This window comes from Microcaecilia unicolor, chromosome 2 (genome assembly GCF_901765095.1).
Source record: "Microcaecilia unicolor chromosome 2, aMicUni1.1, whole genome shotgun sequence".
In the NCBI taxonomy this organism is placed as follows: domain Eukaryota; kingdom Metazoa; phylum Chordata; class Amphibia; order Gymnophiona; family Siphonopidae; genus Microcaecilia; species Microcaecilia unicolor.
The window spans coordinates 643,186,633-643,208,769 of NC_044032.1; the positions used below are offsets into that span (position 1 = coordinate 643,186,633).

Genomic DNA, 22,137 nt, shown 5'->3' on the forward strand with positions numbered 1-22,137 from the left:
CCATTATCCCAGCTGCAAAGGACTTAAATATAAATCCGCATATGCATCCAGCTTCTCCTACATAGTCACGCAACTATGGAACAAACTACCGAAGGCCATAAAAACAATGCACGACCTAACAATCTGCCATAAACTACTGAAAACTGATCTATTCAAGAGGGCATACCACAACACTCCATCCTAACCGCAGACTTTTCATGAACTAGACAAACTGTACCCTACACCTGACTGATAACCCAATGACTACTAATGAAAACCACGCACTACCACTCTATTTCTCATGTCAGAAAGGAACTTGCTATAGTTGAATATCTAACTTATGCTATGATTTACTCAATCATTCAGGAACCTCTAGGCAATACCATACTGTACTATACTTTACCATGTATGCACCTTAATGTAAAATCATTTGTAATTCTCTACCCAGAAATGGCGATCGCCATTACGGCATAATGTAAGCCACATTGAGCCTGCAAATTGGTGGGAAAATGTGGGATACAAATGCTACAAATAAATAAAATATTTTAAAATCCTTTCTGTGTGTAAAACTGTCATTACGTGTTGAAAAATTTTCACCTAATAGATCAAAATAATACACATCAACATAACGTTCAAAGGCATTTTTTCTATTTAGCGGGCTTTCAAGCTCCAGTACATATATAAGTGGTTAATGTAAAATAACTATCCCATCTTTGCACTGCTCACAAAGAAAAAACACCCTAGAAAGACTTACATTTACCTCATAAAATTCAGTAAGCTCTTGGTTTAATCTAGGCGGAATGTAAGACTCAGTCCATAAATCACAAAAGCATAATAAGAAAAGTGAATATTTTAAAAATCAAAGTTAGTAGCTATCCTATTTATATTATAAGCTGCTGTAGTCAACCCATAATCAAATCAGACAGATGAAATATTTTTATGCAGAGGCAGTCTCACATAACAAAAAGAGCAGTGAGATTCTGAATGATTTGTAATCTTTTAATTTGTCATCTTTGTAATAGTATATAAAGAGAACTGCAATAAACAAATCTGACTATGAACGATGCCTATTTCACAGTGGAGAAGTAGCCTAATGTAACATAGTAGATGGCGGCAGATAAAGACCAGTATGGTCCATCCAGTCTGCCCAACAAGATAAACTCATTCCATATGGTATGAAGTGATTTATCATATGTATACCCGATCTTGACTTAACCTTGCCTTTTTTTTTAGAACATAGACCGTAGAAGTCTGCCCGGCACGGTCCTTGTTCTAAAATTTTTGAAGTTGTGGTCATATCCCCTGAAAAGCTCCACTGCAGCCCATCCAAATCTATTCAGCCTCGATCAGGGCACAGACCAGAAGTCTGCCCAGCACTGGCTTTCCTACCTAATCTCCCCTAAGCTTCTCTGGATCCGATCCTTCTAAACAGGATTCCTTTGGTTTTTTTCCCACACATATTTGAATTCCGTTATTAGTTTTCATCTCTACCACCTCCCATGGGAGGACATTCCAGGTCTCTACCAACCTCTCAGTGAAAAAAATACTTCTTGACATTATTCGGCCCCCTTTCAACTTAGATGGCAACTCTGGCTGTAAAAACTAAGGCCGGTGCTGAGCTGGCTTGTGTACGGTCTGTGCTTCACACCCAGCAACACAACATAACAAATGATCGTGCTGGACAATATACAGTCTTCATCCCTTCCATCCTCATGGTGCCTGATACACACCTACTTCATTTTGACCACAATATAACCTGTATTTGTTATCAACCGACTGGCGAACGCCTTTACGGTACTATGTAAGCCACATGGAGCCTGCAAATAGGTGGGAAAATGTGGGGTACAAATGTAACAAATAACTGTAGTAATTCAGTTTAGGATGGGCTGGGAGAGGGCTTCGATGGAGACTCCAGTAATTTGGGAACGTGAGGACAGTGCCGGGCAGATTTTTACGGTCTGTGTCCCACAAATGGTGGGTCAGATTCGGATAGGCTGGAGTGGGGTTTGACGGCAACTCCAGTAGTTAGAACATAAGGACAAAGCTGAGTGGACCTCTACGGTCTATGTCCCAGAAACACCAAAGAAAGACCATGATCAAGTATATAATCTCACATTCATTGTTGTTTTAATCTTGATTGATAATGAATGTGACTGTTGGGCAGACAGGATGGATCGTTCAGATCTTTATCTGCCATCACTTACTACGTAACTATGTAAGTATATATGGCAAATGTATTTTTTGTTTACTTTTAAACATCTATTGCTGAAAGCACTTACAAAATATATTACCTGTTAACAAAATGTTACATGCATAATGAGGTCTTTCATTTCAACAGTATGAAAATCTAATGACAGAGTATCAGGAGAAAACCAGCAGACTTCAAAGGCGTCTAGACCAGGCAGAACGGAGAGCAGCGTCAGCATTCCATCAGGTATAGCAACCTCATGAAAGCCATAGCAGGAATATAACATTTACACAATCAGCATTGCAAAATATTTAGATTATGTTCCAAGTTGGCCAAAGTTAATTATTAAATTCCTTGTAGTGTAGTGACTGGGGGAGGGAAGGCACTCCAGTTGTACAATAGTAACACTCAGTGCCTGGATTTAGAGCCTATGATTTCAGGCGTCCAGAAGGAATTTCTGTGCTTGGCACCTGGCCAAGGAACTGTATTCCACATTGACCAAACTAGCTGAGTTTGGAGGAGATACAAAATAAATAAAAGAATTACTGGGTAGTTGTGAATGAAGGTTTATGGTGCTGAATACTATACCCAGTTCTACTTGAACTGAAAGTCCAAAGGAGCAGGAGGAAAATGCTTGCCTAATGGATCCTCAGGAGCTTAACCGAGATTGGATGGCGGGGCTGGAGGTTGGGAGGCGGGGATAGTGCTGGGCAGACTTATACGGTCTGTGCCAGAGCCGGTGGTGGGAGGCAGGACTGGTGGTTGGGAGGCAGGGATAGTGCTGGGCAGACTTATACGGTCTGTGCCAGAGCCGGTGGTGGAAGGCAAGGATAGTGCTGGGCAGACTTATACGGTCTGTGCCAGAGCCAGTGGTGGGAGGCGGGACTGGAGGTTGGGAGGCAGGGATAGTGCTGGGCAGACTTATACGGTCTGTGCCAGAGCCGGTGGTGGGAGGCGGGGATAGTGCTGGGCAGACTTATACGGTCTATGCCAGAGCCGGTGGTGGGAGACAGGGATAGTGCTGGGCAGACTTATACGGTCTGTGCCAGAGCCAGTGGTGGGAGGCGGGACTGGAGGTTGGGAGGCAGGGATAGTGCTGGGCAGACTTATACGGTCTGTGCCAGAGCCGGTGGTGGGAGGCAGGGATAGTGCTGGGCAGACTTATACGGTCTGTGCCAGAGCCAGTGGTGGGAGGCGGGACTGGAGGTTGGGAGGCAGGGATAGTGCTGGGCAGACTTATACGGTCTGTGCCAGAGCCGGTGGTTGGGAGGCGGGGATAGTGCTGGGCAGACTTATACGGTCTGTGCCAGAGCCAGTGGTGGGAGGCGGGACTGGAGGTTGGGAGGCAGGGATAGTGCTGGGCAGACTTATACGGTCTGTGCCAGAGCCGGTGGTTGGGAGGTGGGGCTGGTGGTTGGGAGGCGGGGATAGTGCTGGGCAGACTTATACGGTCTGTGCCAGAGCCGGTGGTGGGAGGCAGGGATAGTGCTGGGCAGACTTATACAGTCTTGCCCTGAAGAGCAGGTACAAATCAAAGTAGGGTATACACAAAAGTAGCACATATGAGTTGTCTTGTTGGGCAGACTGGATGGACCGTGCAGGTCTTTTTTTCTTCCGTCATCTACTATGTTACTATGTAATAGAAAATTTAGAAAACTGACACCAAAAGAACTTAGTTCTACAAACAAATGTGCATGTATATATGACATTATAAACTCTTTCACAAAATAAGTTGACAATAATTCTTTAACACCTTAATATATAAATGAAGTGCAATCAGAAAAAAATATTGAAAAGAGAAAAGCCTCTGTTCCCGCTCCTCTACCCAGTTTTTAATTTGTAAAGGGTGATGAAATCACTGGCGGATTTAAACTCCTTATTGTCATTAAAAAAAAACCCTTTTCAGAAAAAATCACTAAAACCTCATTTATTTTCAATTCCAGGGCACCAAAACATAGTGGTTCCAAAAAGAAAAAATACAAAAAAAAAGCAAACAGCTTTAGTACAATAGTGCTTTTCAACTTGTAGACATTCATTCACATCGACTGTGGCCAAAGTTTCGCCAAAAACGCTGTATCAAGATGTGACCAGAAAAAGTAACGTCCTATGGGACGCCAAGAAGTAGGTGCATTCAAAGGAAAAAGGATTCCAAAGAAGAAAGCAGGAAGTATAAGAACATAAGCGTTGCCATATTGGGACAGAATGAAGATCCATCAAACCCAGTATCGTGTTTCCAACAGTGGCCAATCCAGGTCACAAGTACCTGGCAAGATCCCAGAACAGTAAAGCAGATATTATGCTGTTTATCCTAGAAATAAGCAGTGGATTTTCCCACGTCCATCTTAATAATGGCTCATGGACTTTTCTTTTAAGAAAATATCCAAACCTTTTTTAAATCCTGCTAAGCTAACTACTTTTATCACATTCTCTGGCAATGAATTCCAGAGTTTAATTACATATTGAGTGAAGAAATATTTCCTCTGGTTTATTTTAAATTTACTACTTAGTAGCTTCATTGTGTGCCACCTAGTCCTAGTATTTTTGGAAAGAGTAAACAAGCAATTCACGTCTACCCGTTCCACTCCACTCAGTATTTTTGTGCAGCGCTGCGTATGCCTTGTAGCGCTATAGAAATGCTGAATAGTAGTAGTATTTTATAGACCTCTATCATATGTCCCCTCAGCGATCTGTTCTCCAAGCTGAAGAGCCCTAGCCTCTGTAGTCTTTTCTCTTAGGGAAATCATCCCATCCCCTTTATCATTTTCATTGCCCTTCTCTGTACCTTTTCTAATTCTGCTATATGTTTTTTTTGAGACACGGTGACCAGATTTGCACACAGGTTTTGAAGTGTGATTGCACCATAGAGAGATATTAAAGTATTATTGTAATCTAATTTTTTTTTACATTCCTTTCCTAATAATTCCTAACATTCTATTTGCTTTCTCTATTCCTTTCCCAATAATTCCTTAAAATTCTGTTTGCTTTTCTTTCTGCTGCTGCACACTAACCAATGATTCTAACTTATTATCTACGATGACATTGGCATCTTTTTCCTGATGGTGACTCATGTGAAACCTAGTATCGTATAGATATAATTTAGGTTGTTCTTCTCTATGTGCGAAACCAAAAAGTAACCAAACAACAAAGTCCCATGGGACAAATAGAGGTATGCAGGGAAGTGGGAACAGAAGAAGGCTGAACAAACCTCAGGAACAATGGAATTAAAAGTTTATTATTATGGAATGTATAAAAAATGACGTAAAAATCAATGCTCAACAATTCAATATATAACAATCAATACAGAGTAAAATAAATCTGCTAAAAAAAAGTGGTATACGAGTACGTAGTACAATCCTCTGTAGCGGTTCTGCTCCCTGTCCTGGGCCTGATGCACAAAGATTCGCGATGGAGGCAATCTCTACTGTGAATCTAGCACTGACAAATTGCATCGGCATGCTCAAAATAATGATCATGTAAGTTCATGTCATGCTAAAATTGCGGAAAATCTGCTATTCAGTGCACAAATGTCAACTTTCCTCAGGTGCTGACTGAAAAATTGACACTGGAAAAAAAAATGCATTCTCTGGCAAGCCCCTTGCCCCCTAACACGACACCTCAATAACCCCCCTCCACCACCACCACAAACATATCTGTCTTGCAGCACCCACCCCGACACATTCGTTTTCAGGTGCTAAACACACCTGAGAGTGGTTATTTTTGGGAGGGGGCGGGAATTGGTGCGGGGTGCTTAATGACCGCATTTAAATACGACCCGCACTATGGTTTCATCACCAGTACTGAAACCATTAGAGCATTTGGGACATGCTAACACGTATGCCAGTCCAACACTAATCACGTTTGTTGCTGGCATTAGGTTTTGAGCATCGGGGCCCTAGTTCTTATGGCCGCTTTTTGAATCTACTAGAGTTGAGACCAGTGATTCCCAAACCTGTCCTGTGGGAACCCCAGCCAGTCATATTTTCAGGATATCCACAATAAATATTCATGAGATCAATTTGCATACATTGCTTTCTTGGTATGCAAAACTATCGCATGCAAATTCATTGTGGATATCCTGAAAATATGACTAGCTGGAGTGCCCCCAGAACAAGTTTGGGAACCCCTGGTTGAGACTATAGTACCCGCTTCCCGAGGCTCTGAAAGTGAGGATGGTTAATGTTCACATTCGACAGTATCTACCACATAAATAATACGCATTTCAGTTAGAGATCCTATAATATCCTCCTTTTGAAATGCTTGAACTAGGGATACTGCGGTGTTTCAGTGCATATTATATTTGAATTAGGTTTCTTGTGGGATCCAACTGCATAATATAAATGTTTATATAAATATTTTTATTAAAATGTATATAATTGTGTTTGAAAAAAATCATTTTTAATTAAATGTTATTGGGAACTGTTTGTTCACAGTGCTATACTTGAACCAAAGTTCCTGTCATATCTCAGTGTATGATTTGTTTGAATCAGAGCTCTGGTCAGGTCCTAGTACATGTTGCTTCTCAGTAAGGGTACCTGTTCAATCCTGCGTTATACTGCATTTGATCAAGGATTCTTCTGGGATTCTACTATCCTTAGTCCCCATAGCAGCAGGCATGGTGTTCCAGCTACTGTCAGTCAGTCAGGCAGGCAGTTAACAAGATCACAAGACCTTCCCAGCTAGCACTTCTGCTAACCTAGAATAAGATGAATGGGTGCATTAAGCTGTTTGAGAGTCATGTAACTGTCTTTATAGGAACCAATTAAATTAGGAAGTGTAGTGTATTGTCATTTTCAATTGAGACAAGCAGAATGCATTTAATAATCTTATTCTGAAAAAGAGGTTAGCAGTCGAAAATGCAGCTCCCACTGTCTAGAAAACGATGAAGTTCACATGCCTTGATATATCTCGACATTTTGTTGGAAAAAAGACAGCTGCCACTAGACAGGCTTATAATTTTAATGTGGTAGTGCATTTAGCTGGGTTGAGGTTTTTCAAACTTGCTTACACTTATATGGTGTCAAATACACATAACATGTATGTATGTATATGTGTATATTACTACTACTATTAAACATTTCTATAGCGCTACTAGACTTACGCAGCGCTATACAAATTAACACGAAAAGACAGTCCCTGCTCAACAGAGCTTACAATCTAAATTGGACAGACGAACAGACAGCTAGGGGTGGGGAAATTGCAGTGGTAAGGGTGATAAGTGAGGAGTCGAAAGCAGTAGCAAAGAGGTGGGCTTTAAGCCTAGACTTGAAGACAGCCAGAGACTGAGCCTGACGTACTGGCTCAGGGATTCTTTCTCTCTTGAAACGTTTTAACTGGAAGCCTTCAAATATAAAACCGATTTCAAAACAGAAATGAAACATTCTAATAATTCTGTTTCTTTTCATTGTAGCTGAATCAGGTTGCAAACCAGAGGAGAAAAGCAGCTTCCATGCTGGACCTTGAGAATGCGTAGAACTCAGTCCGCCCCATTTAACATCAACTGAACAACTTGGGGAAAACTGTCATCGGTGCACAATCATGGCTACCCTGGCACTTGTATTTGGAATAAGACATATTTAAATTATGGCATTTTCACTGCAGATTAATGGAAAGAGAATGGACGAGAGTAGAATTTCTTAGCAGACCTGAATTTAGAAGTTGTTGTTCCTCCTGGGTACAAGTGGGTGATGTCATCCAATAGAGCCCATTATGGGAAAAGGCTTCCACAGCTTAGAGCAATCTCTAGAAGCTTTTTGAGACTCGACAGCACACGTGCACCATTCCCATACTGTGTTTTTTCATGGAACTTTCTCACATTTTTCCACAGACTCTTACATCCTTCTCATCACAGTATATTCTTGTAAAAATTGTAATTTTATACATAGAAATGTTGTCACATTCATTGGTCTCCATTCCTCGTAGATCTCTTTTGTTCTTGGATACTTACATGCTCATCTGTCTGCTACCCCTTTTTGGTGTTTGGCAGTTCACCCAGGCCTTTTTATCTTAAAATTCAGTCATTTTGTTTTGCTACAGCTTTTTTAGTGGTATGGCCCAGAAAAAGCTATCAGTGACTTCAAAAAGTGTAGGTTGTGGATATTCACAATTTATCCTTGGAGTGCCTGGGACTTGATTACGAATCCCCTAAGTCCTTTGACTATGGAAGAGTGCTTTCTGGCCATGAATAGCAAAAAGGTTCCCTGATTCATCTAAGTCTGATCAGCACTGGTGCCTAATAGTTCAGGAGTAGCACTACCAAATACTGGGAATACATTGGTATCCCTCAACACCAAGCATCGATAAATGCATCAGGATCAATCATCCACTGATGGCGAACTTAGAGGAGGAGGATTTGGTTTCCTCTTCATCAACAACAAGCTACTGATGTCACATGGCGTGGAGGAGTGGCCTAGTGGTTAGAGTGGTGGATTCTGGTCCTGGGGAACTGAGTTTGATTCCCACTTCAGGCACAGGCAGCTTCTTGTGACTCTGGGCAAGTCACTTAACCCTCCATTGCCCCATGTAAGCTGCATTGAGCCTGCCATGAGTGGGAAAGCGCAGGGTACAAATGTAACAAAAATAAAATAGATACTATTGGAGATTCTACATGGAATGTTGCTTCTATTGGAGATTCTAAATGGAATGTTGCTACTATTGAGATTCTCTTGCTACTATTGGAGATTCTACATGGAATGTTGCTATTCCACTAGCAACATTCCATGTAGAAGGCTGCGCAGGCTTCTGTTTCTGTGAGTCTGACGTCCTGCACGTACGTGCAGGACGTCAGACTCACAGAAGCGGAAGCCTGCACGGCCACATTGGTGATCTGCAAGGGCCGACTTCTACATGGAATGTTGCTAGTGGAATAGCAACATTCCATGTAGAATCTCAAATAGTAGCAACAGTGGAGGAGTGGCCTAGTGGTTAGGGTGGTGGACTTTGGTCCTGAGGAACTGAGTTTGATTCCCACTTCAGCTCCTTGTGACTCTAGGCAAGTCACTTAACCCTCCATTGCCCCATGTAAACCGCATTGAGCCTGCCATGAGTGGGAAAGCGCAGGGTACAAATGTAACAAAAAAAAAAATATTAAGTGAAAATGAAACATCTGTTAGAGAGAATATACAATACCAATGTCTACTACTCTCTGAAAATATAACTGTGTATTGTTCTGTGGAAATTATGGTGCAAACAGAATAACTTGAAAATATAATTAAAGTGTAAGAAATCACTCAGCTTGTCATCAAAACGCACACCAGTGCTTCATTAGAGCAGACTAGAGCTGGGAGCTACTTCTGCTTACAACGGTGACTGAGTTCACACATCCCCGTGATTTCTTATGTGAATGTGACAAATATCATAAAACAATAATATAAATGTTGAAGATCTCAACTGATCTATATCCACAAAACAATATAGAATGTGTTGTAATGGTGCCCTAAACATATCAAAACCATAAGTTGCTTATAAGGCGCTATCAATGTTCCAAACACTGGCATTTCTAAACTTGACTGCAGCACTAGGAGCTGCCCTGTTTCGTGTTCATTTGTCAGTCGCTGTATTTACAGTCAAAATATGTTCAGTTTCTATATCGCCATCATAAAAGTCATTTTATTGAGGATCGAGGCTTAATGATTGTTTGCCTGAGATCCCTTCTTAATATACCTAAAAGGATGGTGTAACTAATATGAACACCCAGTACATATTGTAGATCAGAAGCTGAATACATAAACATCAAATGATGGTATTCCATTCAATGGTATACATAGTAACATAGAGGGGCATAATCGAACATCGCCGGCCAAATAGATCGCCGGCGATTTATGTTGGCGCTACAGCTGGCCGGAGCCGTATTATCGAAAAAGATGGCCAGCCATCTTTTTTTTCGATAATACAGTTTAGCCCGGCCAAATGGCATGGAGTTTGCCAGGTTTGTTTTTCAGCGATAATGGAAAGTTATGTTGGCCATCTCAAACCCCGGCCAAATTCAAGGCATTTGGCCGTGGGAGGAGCCAGCATTTTTAGTGCACTGGCCCCCCCTGACATGCCAGGACACCAACCAGCCACCCTAGGGGTCACTGCAGCGGACTTCAGAAAAGCTCCCACATGCATAGTTCCCTTACTTTGGGAGCTGAGCCCCCCCAACCCCCCCCCCCCCAACCCACAAATGTACTGCACCCACTAAAATTGCTCCAGGGACCTGCATACAGCCTCTAGGACTTATTGCTGCTGAATAACTTTGGCACACCAGTTCACACCTGAAGACTAATCTCTCTGAAAAAGTCCTTTCTTGAAATAACCACATTTACTCACAGTTAACTGCAGATCAGAGGTTGTGCCCCACTGGCAAAGAGTCCCGTGGTACTAAGATTAGCAGTAGGTCAGAGCTGGCACAATGGTGTACAATGCCGTCTTTCAGCACCATTCAAGGTAAGAACTACGTTCTCTAACGTGGGTAACACAGGAAAGGGAACTAAAACTGGCTTACAAAAATGGCCACTACCACATGGACTACAACAGGAAACAAAACAGGGCACACTCTGACCCAGTTAGCAGGGGGGAAAAGCACCATGGGAGTAGAGCCCAGTACCCTACACCCACCACAATGCATTGCTAATGTGACTCTGCAGGGCACCTAACAGAAAAGGTGTCACACTCACACGAGAGCCACATCGCAACCAGGGAAAGGCTGTCGGAGGATACAACACATTCTGCTGTCATGGAGGTGGGTACGGCATTTGATGCTGGCATACAGGCTGGCAAAAAAGGTTTTTAGTTTTATTTTTTTAGTTTGGAAGGGGATTGGTGACCACTGGAGGAGTATGGGGAGGTCATACCCCATTCCCTCCAGTGGTAATCTGGTCAGTTGGGGCACCTTTTTGAGGCTTGGTCGTGAAAATAAAAGGACCAAGTAAAGCCGGCGAAATACTGCTTAACGCCGCTTTTTTTTTTTCTATTATTGGCGAAAGCCGGCCATCTGGTAGCCTCGCCCATGCCCACCCATGTCCCGCCTTCGCTAATCTACCGACACGCCCCCTTGAACTTTCACCGGCAAAGCGACGAGAAAGCGGCGATGCTGTCAAAAATGCGCTTTCGATTATACCGATTTCACCGCTTTTAAGAAATCGCCAATCGCCGGCCATCTCCCGATTTGTGTCGGAAGATGGCCAGCGATCACTTTTGATTATAAGCTGGATTAGTAACATAGTAGATGACGGCAGAAAAAGACCTGCATGGTCCTTCCAGTCTGCCCAACAAGATAAACTCATATGTGCTACTTTTTGTGTATACCTTACCTTGATTTTGTACCTGTCCTTTTCAGGGCACAGACCGTGTAAGTCTGCCCAGCACTATCCCCGCCTCCCAACCACCAGCCCCTCCTCCCACCACCGGCTCTGGCACAGACCGTGTAAGTCTGCCCAGCACTATCCCCGCCTCCTGCCACCGGCTCTGCCACTTAATCTCGGCTAAGCTCCTTAGGATCCATTCCTTCTGAACAGGATTCCTTTATGTTTGTCCCACGCGTGTTTGAATTCCGTTACCGTTTTCATTTAATACATGGTATCATTCATGCCCCATGCTGAAGTTAAATTTAAATGAAAAAAAAAAAACAAAATTCCTACCGTTCAGTTAACAGCTGATCCCAATCTCCACCCAACCAAGGTATATGAACCTGCTCAATGATCCACCACTCTAATTGTTCAAAATCATACAATGTTGCACCATAGGCACAGTAACCACCTGATTTTTACATCTACTTTGGTGTTCACATTCCTGATGTTTTGTCCCCATAAATATACCACACAGGGACCGGACTTGAAACACTGAATGTAGTTGAAGAACATGCCAATGTTTATTATACAAAATCTTGGCCACTTGCCAAAGCAAAAAATTTAATACACAAAGATGTTTATCCATAGTCTCTTTAGATATTTTCTATAGCAATAGATCATGATTAGTATATAATGCTCTATGGTATGCTTTTTTTGATGTCAGTAACCGGATATTTCCTATCCAAAAAATCTTAGATACGTGAGACTTGGATCTTATACTGTTCAACAGAAGAACAAATCCAGCATATACATAAAAATTGACTAATGTGTAGGGAATCCTTTAACTTATTCGGATGACAGCTCGAGTAATGAAGATAACTATTTCGTTCTGTAGACTTAGGATATACCAATGTTTGTAACTAATTACCTTTCTTAAGAAGTTCAAAACGTGGTGGATTCCATGTCACAATGTATGTCAAATTGAAGGTTTTCATCCACAGAATTTAACCATCGAATAAACCTTTGTAATGATTGGTGGATGTCCGTATGAAAAAAAATATCAGTGAGCCTCTACCAGTTCTTAATGTATTTTCCACCATGTCGATTTATATACATGTTTTTCTTCAAATGCAGTTACAAACAAATTAGCTACACTGGTAGCCATCACCATACCCATGGCAACTCCATCCATCTGCATGTAAAATTTGTTCTCAAATTTAAAATAATTTTTTGTGAGGACTAACTCTGCTAATTGCATGTGGAACTCAGTAGTTATTCTATCACTCAGTCTGTAAATTTTGATAAATAGTTTGTAAAGCTGCTATTTGGGATATATGCATGTAAAGTGCCTTCACATCAAGAGTGACCAATATATGATCATGACTCATTGTAGTAATAGCTTGTATTTTAACCCAAAAATCAGTGGTATCTTTGTGAGATCGTTGAACTTTCAGTTTAAGAAAGTGATCAATGAATTTTATATAACGGTTCCAGTACAGTACCTCTAAGAGATGCAATAGGGCATCAAGGAGGCTTTTCAACGCTCTAGTGAATCTTAGGAACTAAGTAGAAAATAGGAGTCTTAGATGAGAGCATGCTAGAAACACAGATTCAGCTTTAGTGAGGATGCTATCTTTTAAGGCTTCATTCACAGTTTGGGTAATGATGGCTACTAATTTCTGACTGGGATCTTCTGGTAATATGGAATAATATTTGGAATCACTTAACTGAGATAAAGTTTCATCTTGATATTGATTCTTGGACCAAATGACTGTAGCACCTCCCTTATCTGCCAAATGGATGATATCTAGGTCACCCTGAAGAGTAATCAACACTTTTTTTTTTTTCAAATCAGCTGAAATATTAGGACAAAAATGATGGTGATTTGTTTCTAAAATGTGCAGATCCCTTAATACTAGTTGCTGTAAAGTGGATATACAACTATCCATAGCTCCCGGGGGAACTATCTAGATGGCACTCTGAACAATGAGTTATCCCCTGTTAACTGATTTTGAGTACAGTACAATTTGACTTGTAAATTGCAAATGCGCACTATATCCTTATGAGTGGAGAAAGTATTTGTACAATTAGCAGATCAGTGATATCTCACTGGGAGTACAGAACATTGCTATACAAAAGTACTGCTATATCTGAGACTCCAAAGAATATATAAGCAATCAAATACTTTCATTTATTATTCTCCAAGTATATGTACAATCAATTGCTTATGGGAGTACAGTACCACAGCTACACGTAGGTGTTCTCTGGGTCTGAGTCTCTAATGTTTTATTTAGGGTCTTTTTCGCCCTCAACCCAAATTACCAGCTAAAGCCAATTTGCAGATATAAAAGACTCAGGACTACTTATGAGAAAGCAGTAGGATTACTTGCCAATGCAGATACAATTGATTGGTTTCTCATGAGAGAGCAGCCCTGCTTGCACAAAGGTACTGGCTGTGACTGTCTCTCCATTGAAGTAGGAAGTCCACTCATTTTTATATGTCCATTCAGGATACAGATAATATGATAGTAATTACACCTTATTGGATCTATGCTAATGTCATAGTTAACATTGATTGGCTATGGTAATGAGTTGGTTAGTATTTACTAGAAAAGCTAATAATAGACCAGCTCTTCCCGGAAGACGAAGTCAACTTCCTGAGGAGTTATCTTGTTCTGTTTTTCAACAAAACATCTGTGACCACCATGTTGCTAAACGATGTTACTCTTTTTCCACTTACGCCCTCATTCTGCTGCTGCTACTACTACTACTTCTTATCACTTCTATAGCACTACAAGGCATACGCAGCGCTGTACACCATGAGAATGTCACAACAGCTCAAGAGTTTTACTGTAACTCTAGAGTTCAAATTAGAGTTACAGGCCTGTAAGCTTCTTGTCATTTTTAGATCCTGAACCAAAGTCAAGCCTTGAACCAAAGCTCTTAGGTATGATGATAATATACATCTCCCCCTTTGAAGGTCTCTGAAAGTAAGACCTTCACCAAATATGGGAATTGTTAGTGCTTCTTGCAAGTGACCTAGTCCTGCACCTAGGCGTTTGCTTTCATCTCAAAATCAAATCTTGAACTAGGTCTTTATTACCATAAGCTCAAAAAGGACATGGTTAGTGCTCTGTTTGTAGGCTGTCTTAGGTTGCAGGCATCCTAAAATCCCTAAGCAGGTTGGGATTTCCAGACCTTACTTTACCAGTCATGGTCACAATCATATGAGTACTAAGAGGTGGATAGTAAGTATGAGAGACACTAGTAAGGAGTGTCTGTGTGTTTAAATTGCCAATAATATAACTATAAATAGGCTGAAGGCACAGTTAGGGCTTCCATCACAGAGTTTCTTTCTTTACAACATCCGTAAAATCCGCCCCTTTCTTTCTGAACACTCTACCAGAACCCTCATCCATACCCCTTGTCACCTCTTGTTTAGACTACTGCAATCTGCTTCTTGCTGGCCTCCCACTTAGTCACCTCTCCCCTCTCCAGTCGGTTCAAAACTCTGCTGCCCGTCTTCCGCCAGGGTCACTTTACTCATACTACCCCTCTCCTCAGGTCACTTCACTGGCTCCCTATCCGTTTTCGCATCCTGTTTAAACTTCTTCTACTAACCTATAAATGTATTCACTCTGCTGCTCCCAGGTATCTCTCCTCACTCGTCCTTCCCTACTCCCCTTCCCGTGCACTCCGATCCATGGATAAATCCTTCTTATCTGTTCCCTTCTCCACTACTGCCAACTCCAGACTTCGCTCCTTCTGTCTCGCTGCACCCTACGCCTGGAATAAACTTCCTGAGCCCCTACGTCTTGCCCCATCCTTGACCACCTTTAAATCTAGATTGAAAGCCCACCTCTTTAACATTGCTTTTGACTCGTAACCACTTGTATCCACTCGCCTCCACCTACCCTCCTCTTTCCTCTACACATTAATTGAGTTGTTTGCTTTATTTTCTGTCTATTAGATTGTAAGCTCTTTGAGCAGGGACTGTCTTTCTTCTATGTTTGTGCAGCACTTCGTACGCTTTGTAGCGCTATATAAATGCTAAATAGGAGTAGTAGTAGAGTAAAATGGTAGCAACATTTTCTATGGGTAATTCCCATATACCTTTATAAGTATATAACTCCAGAGGAAGAAGATGGGGGTTTGGTAATACCTGTCCTTATCCAACAAGTTTTAAACTTTGACTGTGAGGTGGGAGGCATGCTAGCTTCTTTGGGCAAATTTGAAAACAGTAAAGCAAGGAATTTGCAAAATTTGTCATTATTATCATCACTCTGGAGTAACTTTAGCATGCCTATGGTAACATCGTAATCAGTGTCAAGGTCTAAGGGAAACGGAGCCACAGTAAGCTCTGTTCATACAGTGGTAATCTGCTTCTAACTCGGTAGGAAAGGAAGAATATTCTAAACAGCAAATAATAGAATACCAAAAAGGAAAATAAGCAGGAAGACAAGTCCTAAAGCTATGAGAGACCAGTCAAAAATCTGAAGGGAATTGTTGGTTCATGTAACCAATTCCTGTGTCATGTAAGGAAATCAAAACTTAACAAAATAAAAGCAAGTATGAAACAATGAAATGTCCTACAAGACATGTGGGGAAGTGACAGGGTAGTTTCCTGTGTTTGCTGTGCTTCATCTGAGCATCGGGATGCTTGGAAGATACCTTTTTTAGTTTAGAAGTAACATTGTAAGTTTAAATGCTTATCAAATATTTATGCAGGTGTAAGGGTAATTAGTAGATATAGAATTAATACTTTAAAAAAATTAAACTTATTTAAATGCTTAGAGATTTAGACTACTGCAATCTGCTTCTTGCTGGCCTCCCACTTAATCACCTCTCCCCTCTCCAGTCGGTTCAAAATTCTGCTGCCCATCTCATCTTCCGCCAGGGTCGCTTTACTCATACTACCCCTCTCCTCAAGTCGCTTCACTGGCTCCCCATCCGTTTTCGCATCCTGTTCAAACTTCTGCTACTAACCTATAAATGTACTCACTCTGCTGCTCCCCAGTATCTCTCCACACTCATCCTTCCCTACACCCCTTCCCATGCACTCCGTTCCCTGGATAAATCCTTATCTGTTCCCTTCTCTGCTACTGCCAACTCCAGACTTCGCTCCTTCTGTCTTGCTGCGCCCTATGCCTGGAATAGACTTCCTGAGCCCCTACGTCTTGCCCCATCCTTGACCATCTTTAAATCTAGACTGAAAGCCCACCTCTTTAACATTGCTTTTGATGCGTAACCACTTGTATCCACTCACCTCCACCTACCCTCCTCTTCTCTTTCCTCTACACATTAATTGATTTGTTTGCTTTATTTTCTGTCTACTAGATTGTAAGCTCTTTGAGCAGGGACTGTCTTTCTTCTATGTTTGTGCAGCGCTGCGTACACTTTGTAGCACTATAGAAATGCTAAATAGTAGTAGTAGTAGTAGAAGGTTGAAATATAAAAAAAAAGTATTATATATTTGTGCATAACAACTTATGCAAAATAAAATCAAAACTAACAGTCAGAATTCTATATTTCCTAGCAGAAAATAGGGTGTATTTAATTGTTTGTTGTAGAAGTAAAGTACGTAGACAGAAAAAAAGGAAGTTGTGATACTCAATGCGTATGTGGAACAAACTTATACTTTAACTAACTTATCCTAAAATGTTTCTAAAATAAACAGAATAAATGCAATGTTTTTATAAAACAGGACAAGAAGCATCAAACTACTGTTTGCTTCTAGCATAAACCAACTAAATGCAAAGAAATGAGGCAAAAAGAAAAGTCCAAACAGTCTTATAGAAAGTATAATTAATGCTGAAGTGCCTCTGTGGTGTCAGGGACACTTCCGGATTCAGGCGTATCTCCAGTGCTAGCTGTGTTACAGGCAGTTGCACTTCCTTATTTTGATGCTCTAGCTTCAGTAATTTAAAAAGTCTGGTTTTCTGTAGCATGTAAGTAACAGATTAATTGTCCTCTGGTCAACGTGCAATAAGTCTGTCAAGTAGACTTAAAGTAGTTCCCAAGTACTCTCGTAAAGCTAGAGTGTGGCTGTGGTTCTGGCGTGTCACCTGGTTCTGTGAGGGTTAATCTTTGGTTTCTGGACCGGAGCTTCTCTGAAGACTCTAATGTCTTTCATATGCAGTAGCTGTTATGGCTTCAACTTTAAAGGGTCCAACATACACCGGTCTTGTGTGTGTGTGTGTAGTATTTTCTATAGATCAGGTCTCCTGCTTGCAGAGCTTTGGGGTTTCTGGTTACCCCTTCAATACTATCCCCTCTTCTGGCTTGTAAATTCTGAGGGAAGCAAGACAGAAATGTTATTACAGATTGTAATTTGTCCCAGTACAATTGAATGGGAGACCACAGGATAACATCAGGAAACCTAGTAGAAAGATAAGGAAGGCATGAGTAAAAGTAGAAAAATAAAGTCCATATAACAGATGAATTAACAGCGGTCAGCATTTGTTTCTCAGCATCTTCTCTTTTCTGGTAAGATGCAGGCAGATGGCACAAAGTTGCATTAGAGTATCCACAGTCAGGGTTTCACATGTGAAATGGCATGCAGCTTCTGGAAAGCGTCAATGTGGAGTAGAGAATAGGCTGAATCTGTAATATGACTCAAAGGAATAAAATAAGTAAATAAAACAGAGCAAAAAATGCCTCAATTTAGGCCTCAGCTCATACAAAATAAGAATTCACTTAATGTGTGCTCAATTCCTTAACAAAATACCATTAGCACAATGTTGTTCTCAGATTTTATGTTATAAAACTAGTTAGGAAATTTCTTCAAACTTCTTCACAACATTTCTCTATCCTATTGTGGTTTTCTGGGTAATCAGGTCTGTTACAAGTAAGCGTCTGCGCAATATCATTACACAGCCACATGTCACCAACAGAACAACAAATAATAATTACATCAGTATCCAATTTTCAAAAATGCAAATTAATGAAAACTAAGTGAAGAGCAGTTTCCCCATTTATATAAAACAAGGCTGAACAAGTGTTTAAATTTAGGTCATATAAAATAATAAATTGTGAAAATTTGCACTCAGATAATGGTCCCAAATAAGATGGCTAATAGTGTATCTCTTAGGGCAAACAAGCAGTTGAGTAAAAATGTACTGTCTTTGTTCTAGGACAATATAAAAGATTTTTTTTCTAGATATACAAAATATATCGTAATATCTTTTAAATTTAAACATTCATCTAGATTTACCTTTCCTGTGGGACAATTCCTCTGAGCTCTCAGTCATCTAAGGTCTCACAGTTTATGTAAAATTTATTATTGTATGAAAACATGTCAAGTTTTGAGTGCAATGCAACAAAAATAAGCCTTAAAAAAAGAAAAAATCTTTAAAAGGCACACAAAAGCTGCATCCTTGATTGACCTTACACAGAGATCAAGCAGGATATATAACATATCCAGTGCTTTAAATTCTTAACTAACACTTCTGGTCACAGCACTCTATTTATCGGTTAATACAATTAATTCTTCTCAATTATAACCTAAATTTTACAAAAGTATATATTCAACCGTTACTAATACATCAAAACCATACCTTTATTAATATTCAACCTAAAACATCACATTGGAAATGGAGATTCAATTTTACCCCTCGAAGTGGGTTAATTCTCAACTATAACAGATGTCCATAATTACAAAGTTTATCTCCTTATACTTTGCTTAAAGTGAATGTAGTCTTTTACTTATCTTGTTTGCATTCCCAAAACGGTACTGTAAAGTTCATCCATAAATCGATGTCAAATCTTCTGTTTGTTGATAAAAAACTGTCGTCAATCCCAACAGTATCTGTCTCCTTAAAGGAGTATAGTCTCTTCACACGCAATCTGCTGTACTCCAAAATAATCCTTCTGTTGGATACCACTCACAACGGTGTTGTAATCTCACATTATCCACTCAATTCACGGATCTCAACACAGGCCGTGTTTCATAATTACTTCTTCAGGAGATCCAGCCACATTTAAGCGCTAGGCTCAAAAACCGGACAGCCCTCACTGATGACATACATCGTCATACTGAGTTGAACTTCCAAACTTTATACAACACACCTATTCTTATAGAATTCTTTAAATTCTAAGATAAATAGGTGGGAAATGTGGGATATAAATGCAATAAATAAATAAGACAAACAACACAGCTCTAAGTTCTGCATTTGGAGTAGTGCAAGAATCAGAAAGTCAGTATTGCACAACTTCAATGGGGGTTTCATCAAGAGTGTACCAGATAGCAGCAAAAGCTGAGATTACCATTTTGACACGATCCGTCCGTAAACCAGACTGGACCCGTGTGCAAAATTTCAAAATGAATGCTTAAAGAAGTACACTGGTGAGGAAATAAACCACCATTGGCTCATTATTCAATTAAGTTGCATGTCAAATGAGATAGGAGTCCAGATTTGTGCGCACACCTCAAAGTGCTATATATAGAATCCAGGGGCTTATACTTCGCAATGGACTCAGGCTATTCAGAGCTGATAGGATGTAATCTTAGTGTTCCTGTCAGGAACTCCCTGACCTGTTGAATGAACCAACTCAATCTGACAAAAAGAATTCCCTTTTATATTTCCCATGCCCAGATTTTCCCAACCACAGATGCATCCAGACTGGGTTGGGGAGCTCATATTGATAGACTTCACACTCAGGGTCTTTGGTCTGCTTGGAAATAACTTCAATAGATACATTTCCTAGAGCTAAAGGGAGTTTGAAACACTCTAAAGGCTTTCGGAGATTGATTAGCCAACAAAATTGTATTAATCCAGTGAGCAATCAAATTGCCATTACATCAATAAGGAGGGAAGAACAGGTTCATATCTCCTTTCTGGGGGAATCAGAATGTGAAACTGCCATCTCTTATGGGATGACTGTTAGGGCCTTGTATCTGCCAGAGAAAGGTAGAGAAGATGAATGGGTAGGTCAACCACACACATGGTCACTGGGCACAATATTTTGCAACTAGGGCACACCTGAGGTAGACCTTTTCACTTTTGCTCAGAACAAAGAAGTCTATCAGTTCTGCTTCAGACTAGGGACAATAAAATAGCCATAGATGCCTTCCTTCTAGGCTAGGTAAAGAGTCTTTTGTTATTGTATGCTAAGAAATGAGAGGTACAGATGCACGATACCCTGAGTGAGGGTTGAGGGTGGGCTTATTTCATTGAATCCTGAGGCCTGTTATGTCACAGGGCCAGGACAGGGCTGCTGAGAGGGGGGAGCAGGGGAGACAAAATTCCCCGGGGCCCGATGCCACAGTCCCACCTGCCCACCCTCGGCTCCGTTGACCGTCTGCCACCAGGCCAGGTCCCCTCCATTCAAATCACAGCGCCTCACCACCTCGCTCCATTTGAAATTGCAGCAGCGGCAGTCTGCAGATCGCTTCCCTTCGGACCTTCCCTCCCTGTGTCCCGCCCTCATCTGATGTACCTTCCACGAGGATGGGGCACAAAGAGGGAAGGCCCGAAGGGAGGCGATCTGCAGACTGCCACTGCTGCGCTTTCACAAGGAGCGAGGTTATTCTCCAGGTTTTAGGGTCTGGCTCCAGCTCCAGCCAGACCTCAAAGCAAGACAAGCAAGTCTCAAACAGGAAACAAAACTGGTTTACCTCAGCCAGGTCATAATCATTAAATATAAGATGTAATGGCATATGCTGGGCATTGCTGGGGCTTTTATTCTTTCTTCCCTGGGCCTCTTTAACCTCAGTCTGGCCCTGTCCTTTATACTTCCTGGTTCTGATTACACCCTTCCCAGCTGACTTCCTCCCAGGGCGGGACTAGTGTTCTTAAGGTGGCTTAGGCTGTCTGAGGAATTATTCTTAAGGGTTGAGAGGCAGTATTCTATAAACCCCCGTGGCGTTCCTAGGGGCGCTGACACCCGGGGCGGTCGCCGATGCGCCCCGCCCCCCCCCCCGGTGCAGCGCAAACCCTCTTGTCACCCCCCACCCCAGCGAAAGAACCCCCACCGGGTGCACTGTAGGAGTATTTGCTGTGATCTCACCCACCCGGTGTGCACATGAGAGCACCTTTACAGCCAACATGGACGCTGCAACCTTTCACCTATATGTCTGACTACCAACTGTGCAGAAGTCAGCATTTCAGCTTGTAATAGATTTACTGAAGCCTGCACCACCTCCAAGGTCACTCTGTATCGGGGGAGAATGCATGTCCCTGAGAGAGAGAGAGAGCTTACGAGATAAGACGGACAATGGAAGCTTCATACAGATGCTGGGAGTACATGGTGGGATTATTTCTGATTGGCTCCCAGAAAACGGATGGGTCGGAGTTGGCGAGAAGAAGGAGGAAGAAAGAACAGAAGAAAAGAAGAGGAGAGGACTTGCATTTCTGCAAGCACCTGATTTACCTGAGAGACTTACTGATAATACCTGGCAAAGCTTTTCCCCAGGTTACAGCTGTCTACAGGATCTATACTGAGTCTGTATCATCTGTTGCTGAGCAAGACAAGTGCATCACCTAAGCTCGTGGGACCTTGCTGAGACATTCAGCTGAGGTATCGGAAGGAACCTGATCTGGTGACCGGAACGGTGAGATCATAGCTTACTTCCTTCAAGCTGGGTTAGATAATCGGTCTGTGCTCGGACCCATCAGATGCGTGACGTCAGGATTTATGATCTCTACTCGCTGTTAGCCTAGTATAAGATTTGTGTGGTAATCATTAGGATCTCGGTATTGTGTT

The 22,137-nt window shown here is 41.5% G+C and overlaps 1 protein-coding gene across 3 annotated transcripts in view; it reads left to right on the top strand.

Moving 5' to 3' along the window:
* SCLT1 (sodium channel and clathrin linker 1) overlaps positions 1 to 8,620 on the top strand; it is a 145,802-nt gene extending 137,182 nt beyond the window's left edge. For all 3 annotated transcript variants that reach the window (XM_030191734.1, XM_030191737.1, XM_030191735.1), the window contains 2 exons: positions 2,318 to 2,413; positions 7,575 to 8,620. In XM_030191734.1, coding sequence (XP_030047594.1) covers positions 2,318 to 2,413; positions 7,575 to 7,637 — 159 coding nt within the window. In that variant the 3' untranslated portion in view covers positions 7,638 to 8,620. The remainder of the gene's footprint in view (positions 1 to 2,317; positions 2,414 to 7,574) is intronic.
* Positions 8,621 to 22,137: the final 13,517 nt, after the last annotated feature.